The sequence below is a fragment of the Siniperca chuatsi genome, linkage group LG7, assembly GCF_020085105.1.
Source record: "Siniperca chuatsi isolate FFG_IHB_CAS linkage group LG7, ASM2008510v1, whole genome shotgun sequence".
Taxonomy (NCBI): domain Eukaryota; kingdom Metazoa; phylum Chordata; class Actinopteri; order Centrarchiformes; family Sinipercidae; genus Siniperca; species Siniperca chuatsi.
Window position 1 is genome coordinate 31,593,803 of NC_058048.1, and position 20,355 is coordinate 31,614,157.

The 20,355-nt window shown below is 41.0% G+C and overlaps 2 protein-coding genes across 7 annotated transcripts in view; one reads left to right on the plus strand and one right to left on the minus strand.

Annotated features, from left to right (window-relative positions):
• arrb1 (arrestin, beta 1) overlaps nucleotides 1-14,524 on the plus strand; it is a 22,046-nt gene extending 7,522 nt beyond the window's left edge. For 2 of the 5 annotated variants that reach the window (XM_044203024.1, XM_044203023.1), the window contains exons 2-17: nucleotides 141-171; nucleotides 364-424; nucleotides 613-657; nucleotides 1,811-2,007; nucleotides 3,830-3,889; nucleotides 4,076-4,143; nucleotides 4,290-4,425; nucleotides 5,603-5,687; nucleotides 5,770-5,842; nucleotides 6,073-6,210; nucleotides 6,708-6,755; nucleotides 7,523-7,606; nucleotides 10,931-10,954; nucleotides 11,147-11,217; nucleotides 11,499-11,547; nucleotides 12,815-14,524. In XM_044203024.1, coding sequence (XP_044058959.1) covers nucleotides 141-171; nucleotides 364-424; nucleotides 613-657; nucleotides 1,811-2,007; nucleotides 3,830-3,889; nucleotides 4,076-4,143; nucleotides 4,290-4,425; nucleotides 5,603-5,687; nucleotides 5,770-5,842; nucleotides 6,073-6,210; nucleotides 6,708-6,755; nucleotides 7,523-7,606; nucleotides 10,931-10,954; nucleotides 11,147-11,217; nucleotides 11,499-11,547; nucleotides 12,815-12,926 — 1,282 coding nt within the window. In that variant the 3' untranslated portion in view covers nucleotides 12,927-14,524. Of the gene's footprint in view, nucleotides 1-140; nucleotides 172-363; nucleotides 425-612; nucleotides 658-1,810; nucleotides 2,008-3,829; nucleotides 3,890-4,075; nucleotides 4,144-4,289; nucleotides 4,426-5,602; nucleotides 5,688-5,769; nucleotides 5,843-6,072; nucleotides 6,211-6,707; nucleotides 6,760-7,522; nucleotides 7,607-10,930; nucleotides 10,955-11,146; nucleotides 11,218-11,498; nucleotides 11,548-12,814 lie in introns of those variants that run through there. The other 3 variants (XM_044203027.1, XM_044203026.1, XR_006378649.1) reach the window with 2 other exon arrangements.
• A 155-nt stretch (nucleotides 14,525-14,679) lies between these two features.
• On the minus strand, nucleotides 14,680-20,347 carry or55e1 (odorant receptor, family 55, subfamily E, member 1). Of its 2 annotated transcripts, XM_044203029.1 has the most exons (3): nucleotides 18,939-20,347; nucleotides 17,096-17,164; nucleotides 14,680-16,331 (listed from the first exon to the last, which is right to left on the minus strand). In XM_044203029.1, the coding sequence occupies exon 3, from the start codon at nucleotides 16,315-16,317 to the stop codon at nucleotides 15,322-15,324; it is 996 nt and encodes a 331-aa protein (XP_044058964.1). In that variant the 5' UTR covers nucleotides 16,318-16,331; nucleotides 17,096-17,164; nucleotides 18,939-20,347; the 3' UTR covers nucleotides 14,680-15,321. The 2 variants fall into 2 exon arrangements, with proteins under 2 accessions (XP_044058964.1, XP_044058963.1); XM_044203028.1 differs by having other exon boundaries at nucleotides 17,096-20,347.
• Nucleotides 20,348-20,355: the final 8 nt, after the last annotated feature.

A 20,355-nucleotide genomic window follows, 5' to 3' on the forward strand; every position in this document is an offset into this window, starting at 1 on the left:
TAAACTCTCTGTACAGTTTGTGCAGGAATCAACTTTCACGTTCATGATGAAATAAAACAGTTTAAACTTTAAACTTTGGGCAGACAGGAAGCACACGGGGAAATCTCACTTCCTGCTTTTCTCTCTCTCTTTACTTTCAGAGTGTTTAAGAAAGCCAGTCCCAATGGAAAGGTGAGTCCTCCTCTTCTTCATGCTCAAGGAAATGATTTTAACCCGCAGTTTAGAGGTTTGATCCTCAGACTCACTGAACAGACTGATTGGCTGTCTGATGTCCTGACAGTTGACTCTGATTGGCTGTCTGATGTCCTGACAGTTGATCCTGATTGGCTGTCTGATGTCCTAACAGCTGTGTTCCTCCCTCAGCTCACTGTCTATCTGGGGAAGAGAGACTTTGTGGACCACGTGGACCTGGTGGAGCCCGTCGGTGAGATCAGTTTTTGTTGATATTTGTTTAGTTTGTTGTTTTTTTCTGCCAGGAAACACTTCCTGGACTGAAGAGTCCTTCTGCTATTGGCTAGTCTTTGATAGCAGCTGATTTCACTTGAAAGAAATCAGGGTAAGACTCATCCGTCCTCTGGCTGCCTGTTGACCTTCTGACTGTTCTTCCTGCAGACGGCGTCGTCCTGATCGACCCGGAGTACCTGAAGGAGAGGAAAGGTGAGGGATCTGAAGCTCCAGCCTGTTTATACAGGAAGAGAACAGATGGTTCAATATTCTCTCTGACGTTACGTGAGCAAAACCCAGAACTTTAATATTTCCTACAAAAAGGATTTTTATGAAAACTGTTTGTTGTCACTCAGACGATTGCTCCATTTTCTGGCTTTTAGATCTAATTGCAGCTTTTAACGCAGTCGACCTTCATTCTCATTCACAGATTAAACAACCTTAAACTGTTTGTCCTGATAGTTTTCCAAGAGCTCCTGCAACTGGCAAATGGATTTAACGTTTTGATTTAAGTGTATATTGAGTTGTAAAATGCTGGAGTCAGCCTTTAAAACAGCCACCACGTGTAGGTTTGTAACTGTAGTGAATAAACTCCTCGCAGGCTGCTTACGCCGACGTGACCTCTGTATTTCGTGGCGTCGCTGGTAGCTAGAGTCCCTCAAGCTTCTATACTTGGTCCAATCATTTTCTCCATTCCTATGCTCCCGTTAGGCCACATTATCCAAAAACACAATTTGTCTTGCCGCCCAGATCTGTCTTCCTCCACAGCGTCATAGTTACAACACAGTCACTGTAAAATAATGGTCCACTCCTGGGCGGCTTTCTGCAGCTTAACAAGCAGGAGGAAGATTAGCTGTTGCACTTCACAGAATATTCACAGCACAAGGCCTTACGACCTGAAGTTTGTAAAGCATTTTAAGATCCCTATATCACCGTGACAGCAGCTAACAGGTTGCATGTCTCTGCAGGCAGGAGCCACGTCTAATAAACAGTGATTTCTCTACCTCTGATTGTTTCCCTGAATATTCTTTAGGGGCCTGAAGATGTAAAATTATCCTTTAATTCACAAGCAAAAGCAAACATTGGTCAAAAATAGAAAAAATCAACTACATTTTGTAGCACAAATGTGTTTTTTCTGTTTCATCCTGTCCCTCAGGGATGCGTCCTGGAGCCTCTGTTCTTTCTAATGAACCTTTTCTGGATTTAAAGCAACACTTTAATGTAGCAGAGACCAGTTTCCTATCTGTGTGTCCAGGATGTGTTCAGCTTAGCACAAAGACTGGAAACAGGGGGGCACTGCTAGCCCAGCTCCATCAGTCCTCGTTCACATATCAGGATGTGATTTTGTGTTTTTTGTTCCCATCAGTGTTTGTGACTCTGACCTGTGCGTTCCGTTATGGTCGTGAGGATTTGGACGTCCTCGGGTTGACGTTTCGGAAAGACCTGTTTGTGGCGAACGTCCAGGCGTTTCCTCCTCTGCCCGAAGAGAAGAAGAGTCTGACTCGTCTTCAGGAACGCCTGATTAAAAAACTGGGAGAACACGCCCACCCGTTCACTTTCGAGGTACTGAGCCTGCAGAGACATCTGCTGGAGTGTGTTTCATCATTCTTTTATTAATGAATCATCTTTTTAGAGTTTTCCAACAATTAACGTTCATTAGGCATGTGTTGCCCTGAATTCATCCTGTCAGGCAGTAGTTCTAATAGTAGTAAATGACATGGTCAGTTTCAGGTCTCAGGTTAGAAATGGTTTCTGAGGTTTTACTTGGTGGAGCTTGTTGGGATCGTACCTCGACTGGGAAGAAACTCAGTCAGGGGAAACAAACTCCTGAAAGGGTTTAAATACTTGTAAGGTAACTGGTGTGTTTGAGGACGAAAAGGTGGTGATTGATCAACATTTCTTTCTTTATTTTAAAGTTTATTTTAAATGTTTATTTATTTATTGCAAAAAATATTGTGAGAACTGGACAGAAATGATGGTTGGATGGTTGATGACTGCTGCAGACTGAGAGCTGAGAAGTTCACAGGGAGCGAATGCACTGTTACTGAGCGTAAGCTGTGACTGACGATCATGTTGAGCTTCATCATTTCAAGATCATGAATTTCTTATCTTTTGGAGGTAACAATGATTCTCACATTTAGTTAACTATTCCAGTTCTAACCCCAGTTATTTGTTTAGTCGTAGTTTAGTGTTGATTTAAATGTGTCATTATATCAGGATACCTTCTGTAGTCCTTCCTCTCAGCCCGGAGACAAAGAGCCCTTTTCCACAGGAATTCAGAACCCTGCAGGAACCAGGATCTAAATGTAGTTCCTCACCCCAGAACCAAAGACCCTGCTCTGGGTGTTTCCAGTGGGCCGCGGTGGAAGAAGTAAAAGTACTAACACCACAGTGTAGAAATACTCTGTTACGAGTAAAAGGCCAAGAACAAAGTACAAAAGTATTTGCATCAAAATATACTTCAAAGTGCCAAAAGTAAAAGTACTCATTATGCAGAATAATATATATTATATTATTGGATTATAAGTATTGATGCATTAATGTGTTGCAGCTGGAGAAGGTGGAGCTGATTTTAAGGACTTGAAATATTTTATCTGCTGGGTGTGAATTTCCCCTGAGGATCACTGAAGTTTTGTCTTAACCTGTAATAATACACTGTAATTTATTTATTGATTATATTTTGTATCAATAATCTGAATCTGTCATAAGTGTAGTGCAGTAAAAAGTACTCTCCCTCTGAGATGTGGTGCAGTAGAAGTAGAAAGTAGCAGAAAGTGAAAATACTCAAGTAAAGTACAAGTACCCCAAAAGTGTACTTAAAGCTGGAGTAGGTAACGTTGGAGAAACTAGCGAGAGACAGCTGGATTTTGAAAATATTAAACTGAAAGGTAGGAGGTAGACAGGCGAGCGATGGGCTTTTTACAGGTCTGCGACAGATACCAGATTTATTTTTTATTTTTTTCAGAGGATTTGATTTATTGATATCTGTCGGGATGTAAAGAGAATTTCAACAAATGTAACAAAAAGTGCTTCTGAAATACATTACCTACCAGCTTTAAGTACAGTACTTGAGTAAATGTACTTGGTTACTTTCCACTGCCGGTGGGCCTGGAGAGGATGACTATTTGCAATTTGATTTAATGCAGTTACGTACTACAGCAGAGATACATAACGAACTGTCGTGGTTCTATAGATGCAGTGGAAACACAAACAGGGATGAATACATGGGCCTTTTACTTCCTGGTTTAGATCCTGGAACTTTATGGGTAAAACAAGTGGCTAAAGAGGTGAAGCGAAAGAGAAGAGATGAGAAAGGACGGAGGAGGCATAGAGAGACTGTTATCAGTTGGTATCTTTTAGATATTTTTCCTTCATGTGTTTTCAGATTCCTCTGAACCTGCCGTGCTCCGTCACCCTGCAGCCGGGCCCAGAGGACACTGGGAAGGTAAAGGCGCTCAGATTTGACTGCTTCACTCTCATGTTCAGCTCCACAGTCTGCAGCTCCTCTGGGGGCAGGTGGGGGTTGGATGCCTTCCTCCTGGGCTCCTCACTTATCCTCCCTTCTTAGCAGAAAAGGTGTACAAAGAAATCAACTATGAGCAATGATTGTCTTGCTGTCGTGTGTCTTCAGGCCTGCGGAGTGGACTTTGAGGTGAAAGCTTTCTGTGCAGAAAATGTTGAAGAAAAGATCCACAAAAGGTAAAAGTGAGTTCGACCTCCGACAGAATAAAGAGACGAAAGTGAAATCACTCGTGCATTAGCAGCTTCCTGCACAGCGAGAGGAACGCTGCTGACCGAATCATACATCCAGACTTTGTAGTAGCATCAGTGTTGTGTTCTTGCAGGAACTCGGTGCGTCTGGTGATCCGGAAGGTGCAGTACGCTCCAGAGAAACCTGGTCCTCAGCCGACAGCAGAAACCACCAGACAGTTCCTGATGTCGGACAAACCTCTGCACCTGGAGGCCTCTCTGGACAAAGAGGTAACACCTGAGTGCTACATACACACAGACCAACCAGCTCACAGCTGAACCGTACCGACACACTTCAGCCAGAGCAGAGGTGGGAAGTTTCTCTAGCACTTTTCAAAACAGAAGATACAAAGTGCTTCACTGGAAGAAGAAAAGAGAAAGATGAAGGCAGGTGACCGTGACGTGATGAAAGCACGGTTTGATCCAGAGCGCACAACTGCAACAATGACCCCTTTGAAACATAAAACATCCCATTCAGTGTCTCCATAAAACCAAGAGCAGTTCAATTCAGTTACATTTTATTTGAAATAAAATAAATAATAATAATAAAATAATAATGTACTGGTAGTGGTAATATTAATAAATTAATAATAATAATAGGAATGACAGCTATAGGAATAATAATAGTAACAGAGCCAATAACAACAACTGTAGCAGCAGTTGTCGAGCAGGAACATGGGGGCAGCAGGTGGCCCACAACCACAGATCCAGACTCTGCAGCTCTGGAGGCAGAAATACCTGCTGAAAGCGACAGAAGGAGAGAGGAGAGAAACGAGAATGCACAAAACTACGGGAGAGAAAAGATATTGAGTTAGAAACATTTTGCATTCTGGATTAATCTGCTGATTCTTTTCTCCATCGATCGATCGTTCGGTTTGTAAAACTTGTGAAAACAGTGAGAAACGCCGTCACGTTGACCCAGAGCACAAAGTGACGCCTTCACCGTGTCGTTGTGTCCAACCGACAGTCCAAAGCTCGACGTTATTAACAAACATTACAGTTATTACAGTCATTCAGAGGAAAAGCAGCAAATCTGCACATCAGGAAGTGATTTTACACGAAAAATTACTTAAAACATCAAAATAGTTGATTTTATTTTCTGATTTTCTAGCGACTAATCGTTTCAGCTGTACTTCTACATTTTCATATGTTTTGTGTGTAAAAGTTTCATTTGTAAAGTAACTAAAGCTGTCACATAAATGTAGTGGAGTAGAAGTAGAAAGTAGCAGAAAATGGAAATACTCAAGTACAAGTATCTCAAATTTGTACTTCAGTGCAGTACTTGAGTAAATGTACTTAGTTACTTTCCACCTCTGATGTTATCACAAGATAAAGGTAATAAAGTTGTGATCTTGAGATAATAATTCTCAGCAGCTCTGACCTCTCTGGTCTGCCTGTTGTCTCTCAGATCTACTATCACGGGGAGCCAATCAGTGTCAACGTTCACGTCACCAACAATACCAACAAGACCGTGAAGAAGATGAAGATCTCAGGTACGTCGAAGCACCTGTCCTTTCGCTCTGTGTTTTTCTGTGTAGCTGTTGTGTAATCGATGACTGATTTGTGTTTCTGTAGTGCGACAGTACGCCGACATCTGCCTGTTCAACACGGCTCAGTACAAATGTCCGGTGGCCACCGAGGACTCAGAGTGAGTTTTGATTTAATGTTTCGCACACAACAAATAACATACTGGTGATTTAAAGATTTAAAGTTCAGTCTTGACTTTGGAAATGTTCTCACCAAAAGGTCCATTTAGTAGCTATTCTGGAGCTTTCAATTGTACCATGTGATGTAATTGAATAGTTTGAAGTGAATCAAGCCAGAAGTTATCTGCGTTCAGCTGAAAAAGTTTCCATAAAGATATGTTTCTGTCTTCAGCGATGTCGTTGCTCCCAGTTCGACTTTCTGCAAAGTTTTCACTCTCACTCCATTTCTGGCCAACAACCGAGAGAAACGAGGCCTCGCTCTGGATGGAAAACTGAAGCACGAGGACACCAACCTGGCCTCCAGCACACTGTGAGTCCAACAGCTCTCATGATGCCTTCCAGGCCTGTAGGAGGGTGGGAAATTCTGATGTCATAATTGGGGAAAAAAGTGAGAGTGGCCCTTCATGTCAGAAGTGGATGTCTGACGTTGACAGAAGAGAGTTCAGGAGATTGTAGGATGTTCTGGAGACATTTTAGGGCAATTTTAGGGACCTTTCAGGTACAACATTAACATTATTAGCTCACTTAAAGAATTTGACTCTCATGGCATCAGGAGTTAAATCAGGAGTAAACCTCGCCCTGATCCACCCTTGTAAAATTTGTTACTTCTGGCCACCAGTGGCAGCACTGAGTGCTCTGTTGCTAATCATGTCTGTAGTCAGTCCTCACTGACGTTTACATACTTTGTCTGATGTTCACTTGAGTCCTCGTTCAGTGCAAAAATGACTAAAGATAACATGAGGCTTCATTAGTCTGAGTTACGCAAATCAAGTGAGTATCTTTGAAGTCTAATTCCTTCCTTCCTAGTGCTTCCTTGCTGAGCAGCGGTGGAGGGATTCGTCCTGGAAGTCGCATGTAGGTTTGTGTTCAGGACAAAACAGATAATAAACCTATAGATAACTACTAGGACGAAGCTTCCCACTTGATTGTGGATTTGGCATAGTCACTCAAATTTGTTGCTTTACGGCCAGTATGGAGAGGAGGGAAGATTACAGCATCCAGAAACTCAACTGTCAACGTACATTTGGCACGTGAGTGTTATAATAAATTAGCTTTGGTAAATCGTGTTTTTTGTTACTTTGCACCTGCTTGGCGTAATTTTTTCCGCTTTAGAAGTTCAATTTATTTATATAGCGCCAATTCATAACAGAAGTTATCTCATGAAGTTGCACCTACTATGTGATTACTTCATGATTTCAACATTGTTCCTGTTTCAAATTTGACAAGACAGGTTCTTGGGGATGGCCATCGAGGTCTGTGATACATAGTATGACTGTGGTGGAACAGGACTAGAGTAAACCCAGGTGAACTCGCAATTTCCCAATATGGTCAATAAAAATACAGACTTAAAAATAAAAATAACTCTATTTAAGCCTTAATATCCTTTTAATGAAACATTTATTGTAAGATTCAGCCCTCAGACTGACATGGAAGGAAGCTCAGGGATCTGCTGAGAGCTGAACTTGTGTAAAAACTGAAATGACTTTGTATTTGTAGAGCGAAGATGGGGGCTTCCCATTCAATTCAATACAGTCAGAGTTTTTCACAATAGCATCTAGTGGACATTGGAGGAACTTCCTGGCTGCTGATTGGTCTGACTGAATGTTTTCTGTCTTGAGCAGGTTAAGAGAAGGAGCCAATAAGGAGATCCTCGGCATCATCGTGTCGTACAAAGTCAAAGTGAAGCTGGTCGTGTCCCGAGGCGGGTCAGTGCACTCTGTGTTTAACTCAACATATTATCATCTGAGCTTTAAAGTCCAACTGAAGTCAAAATTCATTTTTGCTATATTTGTAATATACTGTATATCTCCTCTGTGTTTGTTTTGGCTTCTTTGGTCATGCGTGTAATGACAAGAAAAAGAAACTTTTATACATTTTTCTCCAGTGACACGGCAGCTAGTGTATACTAGTGTTTTGGTCCCGACTAATGATGTCAGTACTGGAATCTGATTGGTGAAATATCTCTGAATAATGTGATATAATGAACTTCAGAGTTCATTATATCACATTATACTGTGACCTCGTATATTACTCTGTGACCAAACATTACCTCATGACTCTGTAGAATACTTTTTACGCTACTCCGTGCGCTACTCCGTGCGCTACTCCGTGCGCTACTCCGTGCGCTACTCCGTGCGCTACTCCGTGTACGGTACTTTGTACGTGCTACTTCGTACGTGCTACTCCGTACGTGCTACTCCGTACGCTACTCTGTGCGCTATTTCGTATGTGCTACTCCGTACCTGCTACTCTGAAACTTCATACGTTAGTCCATGACTTTCTCTGTCTCTGACTTTCCTTGGAGATGATTCTGTGACTTCTTACGTTACTCTGTGAACAGTTTTATCTTCCTTTGAAAATGTGAAAATATAGTGTTGTTAGTTTATATTTTCTTACACAAAAAGTGACGAGAAGGTAAATTTCAGTTTGACTTTAAAGCTCATTTTCAGTGTGAATCTGTAGTTTCTGTTCTTCCCTCCTGCTGTCCATCACTGCAGATAGTTTTACAACTTTGATCAAGTCAACAGATAGTTGCTGTTTTTACTTTGTCTCAGTTGTTTCCAGAGTAAATATTAAAAAAGAACTACATATACGTTGGTGTGCAAAAGTGTTTGCCCCCTTCCTGATTTCTTATTTTTTTGCATGTTTGTCACACTTAAATGTTTCAGATCATCAAACAAATTTAAATATTAGTCAAAGATAACACAAGTAAACACAAAATGCAGTTTTTAAATTAAGGTTGTTATTATTAAGGGAAAACAAAATCCAAACCTACATGGCCCTGTGTGAAAAAGTGATTGCCCCCTAAACCTAATAACTGGTTGGGCCACCCTTAGCAGCAACAACTGTAATCAAGCGTTTGCGATAACTTGCAGTGAGTCTTTTACAGCGCTGTGGAGGAATTTTGGACCACTCATCTTTGCAGAATTGTTGTAATTCAGCCACATTGGAGGGTTTTTGAGCATGAACTGCCTTTTTAAGATCATGCCACAGCATCTCAATAGGATTCAGGTCAGGACTTTGACTAGGCCACTCCAAAGTCTTCATTTTGTTCTTCTTCAGCCATTCAGAGGTGGACTTGCTGGTGTGTTTTGGATCATTGTCCTGCTGCAGAACCCAAGTTCACTTCAGCCTGAGGTCACGAACAGACAGCCGGACGTTCTCCTTCAGGAGTTTTTGGTAGACAGCAGAATTCGTGGTTCCATTTATCACAGCAAGTCTTCCAGGTCCTGAAGCAGCAAAACAGCCCCAGACCATCACACTACCACCACCACCATATTTTACTGTTGGTATGATGTTCTTTTTCTGAAATGCGGTGTTACTTTTACGCCAGATGTAATGATTTGACACACACCTTCCAAAAAGTTCAACTTTTGTCTCGTCAGTCCACAGAGTATTTTCCCAAAAGTCTTGGGGAAGATGTTTGCTGGCAAAAATGAGACGAGCCTTAATGGTCTTTTTGCTTATCAGTGGTTTTCATCTTGGAGCTCTGCCATGCAGGCCATTTTTGCCCAGTCTTTTTCTTATGGTGGAGTCATGAACGCTGACCTTAACTGAGGCAAGTGAGGCCTGCAGTTCTTTGGGTGTTGTTGTGGGGTCTCTGAATGGCTGAAGAAGAACAAAAGGAAGACTTTGGAGTGTCATAGTGGAGATAAGTTGAGCAAACTGTTTGCCAATGTTTATTCAACATCTGTTGCATAATAGCCGAACCTTATATGGATTAAGATGTGAATTTGATACAGCATTCTAGTGAGGCTGACCGACGAAGAAGAAGAACAAAATGAAGACTTTGGAGTGGCCTAGTCAAAATCCTGACCTGAATCCTATTGAGATGCTGTGGCATGATCTTAAAAAGGCAGTTCATGCTCGAAAACCCTCCAATGTGGCTGAATTACAACAATTCTGCAAAGATGAGTGGGCCAAAATTCCTCCACAGCGCTGTAAAAGTTATCGCAAATGCTTGATTGCAGTTGTTGCTGCTAAGGGTGGCCCAACCAGTTATTAGGTTTAGGGTGCAATCACTTTTTCACACAGGGCCATGTAGGTTTGGATTTTGTTTTCCCTTAATAATAACAACCTTTATGGGGGTGCACGGTGGCAGAGCGGCTAAAGCTCCTGCCTCCCAATAAGGAGATCGTGGGTTCGTGGGATCGATTCCCGGACCAGACCAACATCACACAATCTCTCTGGGTGGAGTCTGCATGTCCTCCCCGTGTTACCGTGGGTTCTCTCCGGGTTCTCCGGCTTCCTCCCACCGTCCAAAGACATGCATGTGTAGGTTAATTGATAACTCTAAATTGCCCGTATTGAATGAATGTGAGAGTGAATGGTTGTCTGTCCTTGTCTGTGTCTGTGTTAGCCCTGCGACGAGTTGGCCACTGTCCAGGGTGTACCCTGCCTAAGGCCCAAAGTCACTGGGATAGGCTCCAGTCACCCGCGACCCCTAACGGGACCAAGCGGTAGAAAATGGATGGATGGATAACAACCTTTATTTAAAAACTGCATTTTGTGTTTACTTGTGTTATCTTTGACTAATATTTAAATTTGTTTGATGATCTGAAACAATTAAGTGTGACAAACATGCAAAAAAATAAGAAATCAGGAAGGGGGCAAACACTTTTGCTCACCACTGTACACAGTATGTCTAAATATGATGATTTCCTTCAAGAAGAGAACTGTTTCTGCTTCCAGCCCAATGAAGCACAATAAATAAATGTTTTGTTTGTAGTTTCATGCCTCTTCTTGTAGTTTATCCTCTGCATTGATGGTTTTTGTTTTTGCTGTTGTTTGGCAATGAATTGGCGTGATTCATCCTGAGACATTCGGATGCACTGATTATAAATATCCTCCGTCATGCAAGTAAAGCTAGACAGCAGCGGGGGGGAACAGAAAACTGCTCAGATCACACAGGAGTTGGCCTTTAACAGCTCTGTAACTCCATGAGAGTTAATGACCACATCAATAGAAGTGAGTAGAAACACTGTGCTGCTGCTGTGAAGCTGAAGGTGTTAAATGTTTATTGATTTCAGGCTCCTGGGAGATCTGGCGGCGAGGTAACCTTTCACGTTCTGGCACGTCACTAAGATTATTGATGAACACACTGATACAAACCACACACTGAGATTTACAAAGGTCACCTGAACATCTCACTGAACAGACTCACTGCTAATAGTCACACAGATAAACCTGCTGTGGATTGTCGGTGTTATGATGACCTGTCATACATCTAATGATTTGTTTTTCAGTGACGTCTCCGTTGAGCTGCCTTTCACATTAATGCACCCGAAGCCGTTAGAAGAATCCATCTACAGAGATGGTGAGTCGAGTTCACATTTCCCTGCAGTCTGTTAATGACTCAGTTCGTTTCCTGGAAATCAGTTTTCGTAGACTGTGTGATTGTGTCACTGCAAGTTGATTTTCATGTGAAACCAGTCGACTCAGCAGTGATGTGAACAGAATTCATAGTTGTAAAATGTGTAAATTTGAGATGTTTGAGCTCTTAAAACACTAAAAACACATTTCATGACGTCTTTAAATGTCTCAGTGATGTTTTCAGTGTCTAACCATGCTCGCTCTCTCTCGCTCTCTCTGCTGCAGCTGCAGACGAAGCTCCGATCGACACAAACCTGATCGAGTTTGACACAAAGTAAGCAGCCGTCTCTCCTGTCTGTCTGTCTGTCTGTCCCTCATCAGCTCATCCAGCTGCTGGCTCTCCTCTGTGATCTGATTGGCTCTACTCTGGTTTACGGCCTCGTCAATAACCCTGACAGCAGAGAGGGTTTTCCTCTCCGCCTGCTGAAGCATTAACTGTGATGGACTCGTCTCCAGAGTCTCAGCCTTAATGCGTCTTAATGCTGCTGCTGTGGGAGCTGCAGGAAATGGGCTGTAAAGTGGAAACTCACCCTGCTGTCAGCAGAGCCTCACAAAACGACTCCTGCGTTTCACAGCTGCTTATTTACCCACGAAGTAACAGCAAATAAGAACGTGTTCATCAGCCGCAGAGTAAGAACAGAAGGTGGAGACCAGACCCGTTGTGTACTTATTGTTGTTCGCAGTACAAACATAGAAAGACAAAGAGCTGAAATAATTCCCTGTGTTATAATGCAGACTGAAAGGCTGAGAAACAATTCCCCATTGGCTGATTAATTTATTGCCCAAGTCTCCGAAGAAGCGAACAAGATGAATTTGTCAGCAGTTAGAGGAGTATTCCTGTTTGTTCCACGTTGGATCTTTTTCCTTTGTCGTAGTAATTTGATCCAACACAACTTTAGGGAAATGCACCATATGAGCACAATCTAAGTAGGGGATGCTACCCGACGCGTTGCTATGTATCCTTGTTTCCTCGTGTTGTCGTGGTTACGTGATCTGTAGCTCTTCCTCACTGCTGCTGTCTTTACCTGCAGTTTAATACTGAAGCATTCATTAGAGCTGCAGTCAAACACATTCAGGGTTTTGGTCTTTTCATTGCATCTGTTGACAGTAAGAAACACATAGTGTATCACCAGACTGATACTTTAAGATGGAGATGGTCCATTCTTTTTTAGATTTAGATTTTTATTCTATATAGATCAGACGTTGTTGGAAGGACTTTTTCTCTTTTAATGGAGCTAGGCTAACAGTTTCCCCCTGCTTCCAGTCTTTGTGCTAAGCTAAACCAAAACTCGTCTTGAACCTATCTCTGTAGATGAAGCACAGACATGAAACCGATATCCGTCCTCTCAGCTGACTCTGGGGAACACGGAGAAAATCTGATTCCTGATGTGGCTCAACACACTGATTTCACCTTTCTGTTTTGTCTCTCTCTAAACCTCGCGGCTCTGTCCTGGCTTCAACTCAAATCTGGACTTTTTTATGTTTCTTTGATAGTTTTGTTATGAATTAACTTCCACAACCCTCTCCCTCCTTTCCCTCAGCGACGATGACATCATCTTCGAAGACTTCGCCCGCCAGCGGCTGATTGGGGCGAAGGACGACAAGGATGAAGACGAGGAGCCGGTGGACTCGCCCAAACTCGACGACAGATAAAGGCGCCGAGCGTCGCCGCCGCCACTGCTGCTGTTGTTGTTTCGCTGCTGTTTGTAGTGTGGAGCTAACGGAGGTCACCTTTAGGTCAAACCACAGTCTGGACACCCTTTAAACACTCGGCGGTGCCGTGTTTGTGTTCTCGTTCATGTTCGTCCTCTCTCTGCGTCCTGCTGCGGTGTAGAAAGCTAGAATACCGCAGCCACGACGTCAGTTGTGTTTTCAGACGGAGCAGCTCGCCACTCCTCCGCCGGCCGGCCGGAGACTTGAACCGGCGAGCGCGGCGTCGTAACGACGGCTGGTAGCATGCCTCTAATGTCACTTTGTTCTATGTGTTTCCATTAGGGACCGAACAGGAGTTACGTTGTGTTGAGATTAGTTTCGATGTGTCGTATCAGAGGGTCTTCATAAACAACAACACTGCCAGCTTTGGTTGATCTGGAACAGTTCACCACTCGAGCCACAACACGGACGTCAGCTGACGGAGGCTTTTGTTAACAGTCCGTCTGCGTGTAGCCGAAGCTGCGGAGTGAAGAAACACCAGAGGAAGAGTCATCTGCAGGACGTGCCGACCCGCCGAGAGGACCTGAAACTGTCAGAGCCGCCAGTCAGCTGAGAGGAACTGGTGGCCCAGTGTGCATGAAATACATCAATACTTTATTAATCAATGTCATGAATAATCAACCTTTATACAGGATGGCTCTGACTTTAAAGGAGCATACAAGTGTTTGTTGTTTGATGTTGATCATTTTCCAAATCATCATCAGTATTTAGATCAGTTTCAGAAGCTGTCATGTACAGAAAGCTGCCGTCACGTCTGGTCCGAGTCAGTTAATGATCGTTATTTCAAACTGTGGCTGCTTGTGTTTAGACAACATTTAACATTTGACAACGTTGGCTTCTTTTGATTCACGAAGAAAAGGGAATTTGTAAAAAAAAAAAACATGTTTATATTTGTCAAAGTATCGAGAAAAGTATTTGTATCAGAACTGAAACTCAATAATTTATCAAACAATCGGCGTTCCGTAATCTCCCAAATGCAACATTAACCGCTCCCTTAAAAACGTCGTCTTTATTACAGTTTGGAGCCAAAATCGGCTCTTCGTCAAGTCTCTGACGTCGAGGATTGAGTTTCTCTCTGCAGGCTGATTTTCACAGAAATAAAGGAGATCAATTAAAAAACTGATGGAGGATTCGGACAATGATCAGCAGGGATGTGATGTAAACAGGATGTATAACAGCATCAGGAGACTTTGTGTAACTACTGAACATTTATTGTACAAAACATTTTTAATTTAAACATTCAAAGTAAAACAGTGACTGTCTGAAACGTCCCTCCATGTGAACAGAGTCAGTGTGCAGTTGTGTTAGCAGTGCTGTGTGTGTGTGTGTGTGTGTGTGTGTGTGTGTGTGTGTGAGATACTCTTCACTGAATGAATCTGTGTTTTTTCACTGTAACACGACATTACAGGACAAAGATCAAAAACACCCAAAACATCTTTATTATTTGTAACAATATTTTAATTGGCTTTTATTTTGACAGGGCCAGGAGGAAACCTGTATATTCCACTTCATCTTTAATAAAAGGACGTTTGTGGCAACCTGTGTGTGTTTTGGCATTGAAACCCAATATTTACATTATTTAACATAAACACACAACCCCTAATCGCAGATCTGTGGTGTTTGGGACGTTTTGCAGTGTAAATCAACCTGTCGGCGCGTTCTGGTGGACAAACGGTTTCTAAATGACCTCAAACACACGTTTGACAGGAGCAGGAATATCCACAGCGACTTTTATCTGCTCTCTTACAGTGCAGACGCTTTGCTGCTTGCTCTCCACTTTGCTTACATTCTTTTGCGGATCCTGGATGCTTATAAATCACTGGGACTTCATTTATGAAAGACACAGGAGGCTACCACCATATTTTTTTTAATCACAAGAAGGAGAAGATGGCCTCTAGTGTTTGTGCTGAGCCAGAGGACCCCTGCGCTAATCGGAGGAACAACCCACCAGTGTGTGAGGCTGACACATCTGTCAGGGAGCGAACAGCGCTGTAGCCACTTATCCTCTCTACACAAGTAACGAGGATTATCCACGCCGGGTCTTTTGATATTCTGCGAAGGAAGACTGGCTCTGAGATCCTGAAAAAAGATTTTTGCCTGCTACTGGAGAAACTGAGCGACTGTCGGTCGCAACATGTCTTCCACCCCGGGGAATGAATTGGCGCTATATAAATAAAAGTGAACTCGATTGAATTTAGCCACCATGCAATTGGTCATTGTACATTTAAAACAAAAAATAAAAAATATATACCAGACAAAATTACTCCTGACTAATTTTGTTACTTTAAGACCAGGAGCCTCTTAAACTTGGTTTTACTTGGAGCAGAAAACTTTGTCACATTTGTCCTTTTCCAGCAGGAGAAACTTTCACCGTCATTATCGTCTTCGCTCTGAGTTTAAAAATCCTAAAAAAGCTGTTTCTAATTTCTTTAGTCCGAACACCGTAGATGATGGGGTTGATTGTCGCTGGGAACAGAATGTACATGAGTCCCATGAAGGTGTTGACGTCCGTCGGTATGCGGATGTTCAGGTTGTGAGAGAGGAATGTGATGCTACCCACCAGGTAGAAACACATCATGACCATCAGGTGAGTGCCGCAGGTGTGAAACGCCTTCCAGCGGTCCTCGCTGGCCGCAGTCGTTTGCAAGACGACGCTCAGGATCTTCATGTAGGAGAAGAAGATGAGCGGTATGTCCATGCCCACAAAGCAGATGATCACAGCGAGCCCCGCCGCACTATTTTTCTCTGTGCTATCACATGCCAGGCTGACCAGCGCCATGTGGTCACAATAGCAGTGCTGGATCGTGTTGGAGCCGCAGAACCGCAGCGAACCTGCCAAACCAACCAGCGTCGCCATGATGGAGCCGCTGCGGACCAGAGTGAAGAGCAGCAGCTTTACGAACATGGAGGAGTCGATGATTTTGGTGTAGCGCAGCGGCTGGCAGATGGCCACGTAGCGGTCCAGCGCCATCGCCAGCAGCAAAGTTGACTCCAACGAGGACAGGAAGTGAGTGAAGAACATCTGAGTCAAGCAGCCAGCCAATGAGATCTCGTCCCAATCGAACAGAAGGCTGAGGAGCATGTTGGGGATGATGGTGGTCACCACGAGGACGTCGACGACGCAGAGTGTGCAGATGAGGAGGTACATGGGGCTGTGCAGACTCTCCACGCTGTGGATCAAGTACACCAGCAGAGAGTTTCCCAGCAGCACCGACAGGTAGGAGGCGGAGAACGGAAGCGCCAGCAGCCGGCGGTGTTTCTGCAGCTCTGGAAAACCTCTGAACACGAAGGTGCTGTGGGAGAAGTTCCTGCCCAGCGACGCCTCCAACATGGCGCCGGCTTCACCTGAGCAGTGACAGTTCAGACAGAAACAGTCAAATGAAAATGTCTGTGATGCTCCAAAAACTGAACCCTTGGGTGTGATTGCTGTGCAGCAGCATGTTGTCTTGCAGACTTTTTCTTATGCTACATATTCATATATTGGTATGTGTATAATTGTATGCAGTTTCCTGTGATTTTAAAAGATGTGCATATTCAATGAGCTATTTCTGAATAACATTTTTTGTTTTTTTTTTTCATAAATGGCTGCTTTGACTTTTCTTATTGATAACTGTTATACTTTATGAGTCATTAAGTGCTCAAAGTTACACACCGATCAACTGTGAAAAAGTTCTAAGTGATGACATTTACCTTCATGAGTTATTATGAGTTTTATAATGTCTTAAAGTCTATGGTAGGCCATTCAGTAACAAGCATCTGTATACAGAGCAAATGTCAATGACATGTACAGTTTATTCATTATATGCTGTAATGCACTGAAGCCTAATGCTGAAGTGTTTTAAAGTCTCCAATCACGCCCATCTACATCTATAACTCAGCCAATACATTGGTGTCATTGAGTTTTTATATTAGTTATAAGTTATTCAAAAATCACACCAATCAGCATCAGTGCACACAGCAATCACACACATTTTCTTCAGGAAATGCTTCTCTAGATTCTTTTTTTTTTTACTTTATTAGAATCATCAGTAGTTTTCCCACAAAATACATTATGATTTATTAGAGTATTATTTCACCCAAATTACAAACAAAATATATTTGTCACTTACTTCTTCTAGTATCCAGCCATGTAGATAGTTTTGGTGTTATGCTGCTGCTGTTGTGGTCACCACAAGTTTCTGAGAAAACAGTGGAGAAAATGTTTTTGATATATATATATATATATATATATACACACATATATATACATATATATATACACATATATATATCACATATATGTGTATATATGTATATATAAGAACTTATATTGAGAGAACAGATATAGTCCTTGACTCAAATCTTACACATTATCATTCTGCTGACTTACATGGAAAATGTAGGTTAAAGAAGGAAAGTATGCCAAAGGTATAAACAAGGCAAAAGTAAATCAAACAATATATTATTATTTAAATATTATTTAAATAAAATAAGAAAGAAGCTTGCATACTCTTACATACCTCTTAAATAGATACATACATACACATACAAACAAATATACAGGTATCCATTCATGCACAGTTTATATTTCTGTGTATACGCATACTTATATAAACATGTTTGTAAGGAAATGCATATTTTATGTAAATTTTTCAAAATACTGTACAGTTGGTATTCAAATAATGGCCTGGACACAAATAAAGGCCAGTCTCTAATAAGGCTCATTAAAAAACATTACTGGGTTCCAATTCAGTATGATGTCAATTTCACAGCAATAATTGTATTAGTTTTTTCTTACATAAATACTGTTCTGTTCCAAATGCTTCTACTTTGTTGTTCTTTCCTTCAGCTACTTTTCGTGAAACTATACACTTCCTGCAGATATTTAACATGAAAAGCATGACAGGAAAGAGAAGGATTATGCCCTTAAAGATGCTGGAAGGCTTTTAATGTGAAACATCTTTGCAGGTAGTGTTAAGTTTTATTGATAGTAGCTTAAGTGCAAGAATGAGAAAGTAGAACAAATTGAATTAATTGGTGAATGTAAAAAGTATCATTGTAGGAGAGTGGTGAATATGACACAGCTGTTGTACTGATGGAATTTGTGTTGCGGAAATGTACATTACACAGGAATTTATCAAGACACTGATTCTAAGACATGATTAAATACATTTTTAAAACAGGGAGAATTAGAAATAAATGCATGTCTCTAATAATGGCCTGTTTCAAATAATAGATAGTGGTGGAAGAAACATTCAGATACTTTAAGTAAAAGTAAAATAATGATACCACACTGTAAGAATACTCAATTAGTTCTGCACTCAATTTTTACTTGGGTAAGAGTACAGAAGAATTATCAGTAAAATTTACTTAGTATCATAGGTTTTGTAAATCTGTAAAGTACCCAGTAATTGCAGCGGTAAACCAAATACAAAGATAAATAAGACAAATATCTCTCTCTGAAATGTATAGTGCAGTAGAAGTATAAAGTACTGTAAATTGGAAAAACTCAAGTAAACATTTGAAGTAAAACATTGTATTTTGAGTACAGTAGATCTCTCTATAGTATGATTTGTTATATATATATTGTTTTGCTATACAGAACATTATAGACATTGAAAAATCTGATCTCTACAAAACTGTTTGTCAAATCCATTTAACCTCATAATTAAATCCTTAATAATTAAACTCAGAATAACAGACAAAAACAAAACATAATTCTAATTATGAGCAAATGAATTACTAATTAACAACATACAGTATTTAAGTTGTAAACATGAGAACATAAACGAGCCAGTAAGGTATCATGTCAGAAAAAAATCAATTTTAAATTTGATAATATCCTCATATGGCCTCCTCAATTTTGGACTATCATTGCAAACAGTTTGTTTTAATCAGACGATAACCAAACAATTACAATCAATTATTTGTACAAAAATAAATAAAATTAAGCAACAAAATAAACTTTCCTACCTGTTGTGGTTCATCATCAGCTCGTCCTTAGAAAGAACTCTGTCCTCTCTCGCTTTGTCTTATAGCTGAAGTCCAAATGTCTCACGGGAAGACTGATCCCACATGCAGCAGCACTCTGACTAAAACCAGTTTGAACAAATTTAAAAGTCCCTGAATCCTTTAGAGGAGAAGCAGACGGACTAAAGATTTAGTTTTATCAGTCAGCTGACTTCATTCAGTTGAAATCCTTCAATATCCTGACAGTTGATTTGTTTTGAAATTTCAGTTTATTCTTGTCTCCAGGAGATGTTGAAGGCTGGAAAGTTCCTCCTGATATTTCTTATGTTTTACATGTTATTCATGTTCATAATTTTTTCATGTTATAATGACAAGCTTTTTGCAGTAGTACCTACCAAATTCTGTTTTCTAGAGCTGAAATGATTAGTCAGTTAATAATAGATTTATCGTTCAAATCATTTATTAAGCAAAAATGCCAAAAATGTGTTGTTTCCAGCCCTCACATGTGAATATTTGTTGGTTTTCTTCATTCTCTATTACTGTAATGTCTTTGGCTTTTGGACTGTTGGTCGGACAAAAAAAGACATTTGAAGATGTCAATTTGGGAAATTGTGATGGACATTTTTTCATTATTTTGTGACATTTTATAGACCCAAGCGTTGTTACTACATAGCAAATTATCTAGCTATATGAAAACTCTGTAATGATGTTATAGTATTTTATTATCTTGACAGTTTATTCTGCTGTTTTTTGTTCTGTTTCTGTACATCATGCTGATATTTTCTTTTCATTTCATTCGTCTCTGTTTCACCAAATTATATTGATTTTAACCTTATCCGTCAGTTAGATAAGACAATGACAGTGTTTTAGCTAAAGGGAAAATGTGTTTCAGGAGAAATATTAAGTGTATGTATTCTTCACAGCAGTATTTCCTACTAAAAAAATCACTGAAATCAAACAAAAATCGCACTCTGATATTATCTCCTCCGGCGACAATATTGAAACAGTAAATCAGAGGAAGGAACATGTTTCCTCTGAGGTTTAAACTGTAAAATCTAATTAGTCTGCGGTTCATCCCTTCAGGAATCTCTGCCAGCAGTTTGCTGTCGTTGTTTCACAAAGCTAATTGGCCCCGAGGTCAAAACAGCAGAGTTTAGTTTCCTCTGAGAAGGATGCTGGGATTAATTATCTGCTCTGCTTAATTAGTCTTTTCAGTCAGACTGGTGGGACTCAGACCTGCAGCTCTAATAGGCTTTCTGTGACTCCAGTTTTAATAAATGAACACATTGACTCAACTGACACACTGCTGACAAGCAGAAACAGCAGATCAACCCACGTCAAGGCTTCCTGCTCGTCTTCAGTTCAATTCAATTAAATTTTATTTATATAGCGTCAATTCATAACAGAAGTTATCTCACTG

Bases quoted from the DNA above. Each gene is read 5' to 3' on its own strand.
- or55e1 (XM_044203028.1), bottom strand. From the start codon at position 17,249: ATGTGTATATATATATGTATATATATGTGTGTATATATATATATATAT. The intron at 16,332-17,095 runs GTAAGTGACAAA...GTCACTGCTCAG, and splicing joins ATGGCTGGATACTAGAAGAA to GTGAAGCCGGCGCCATGTTG.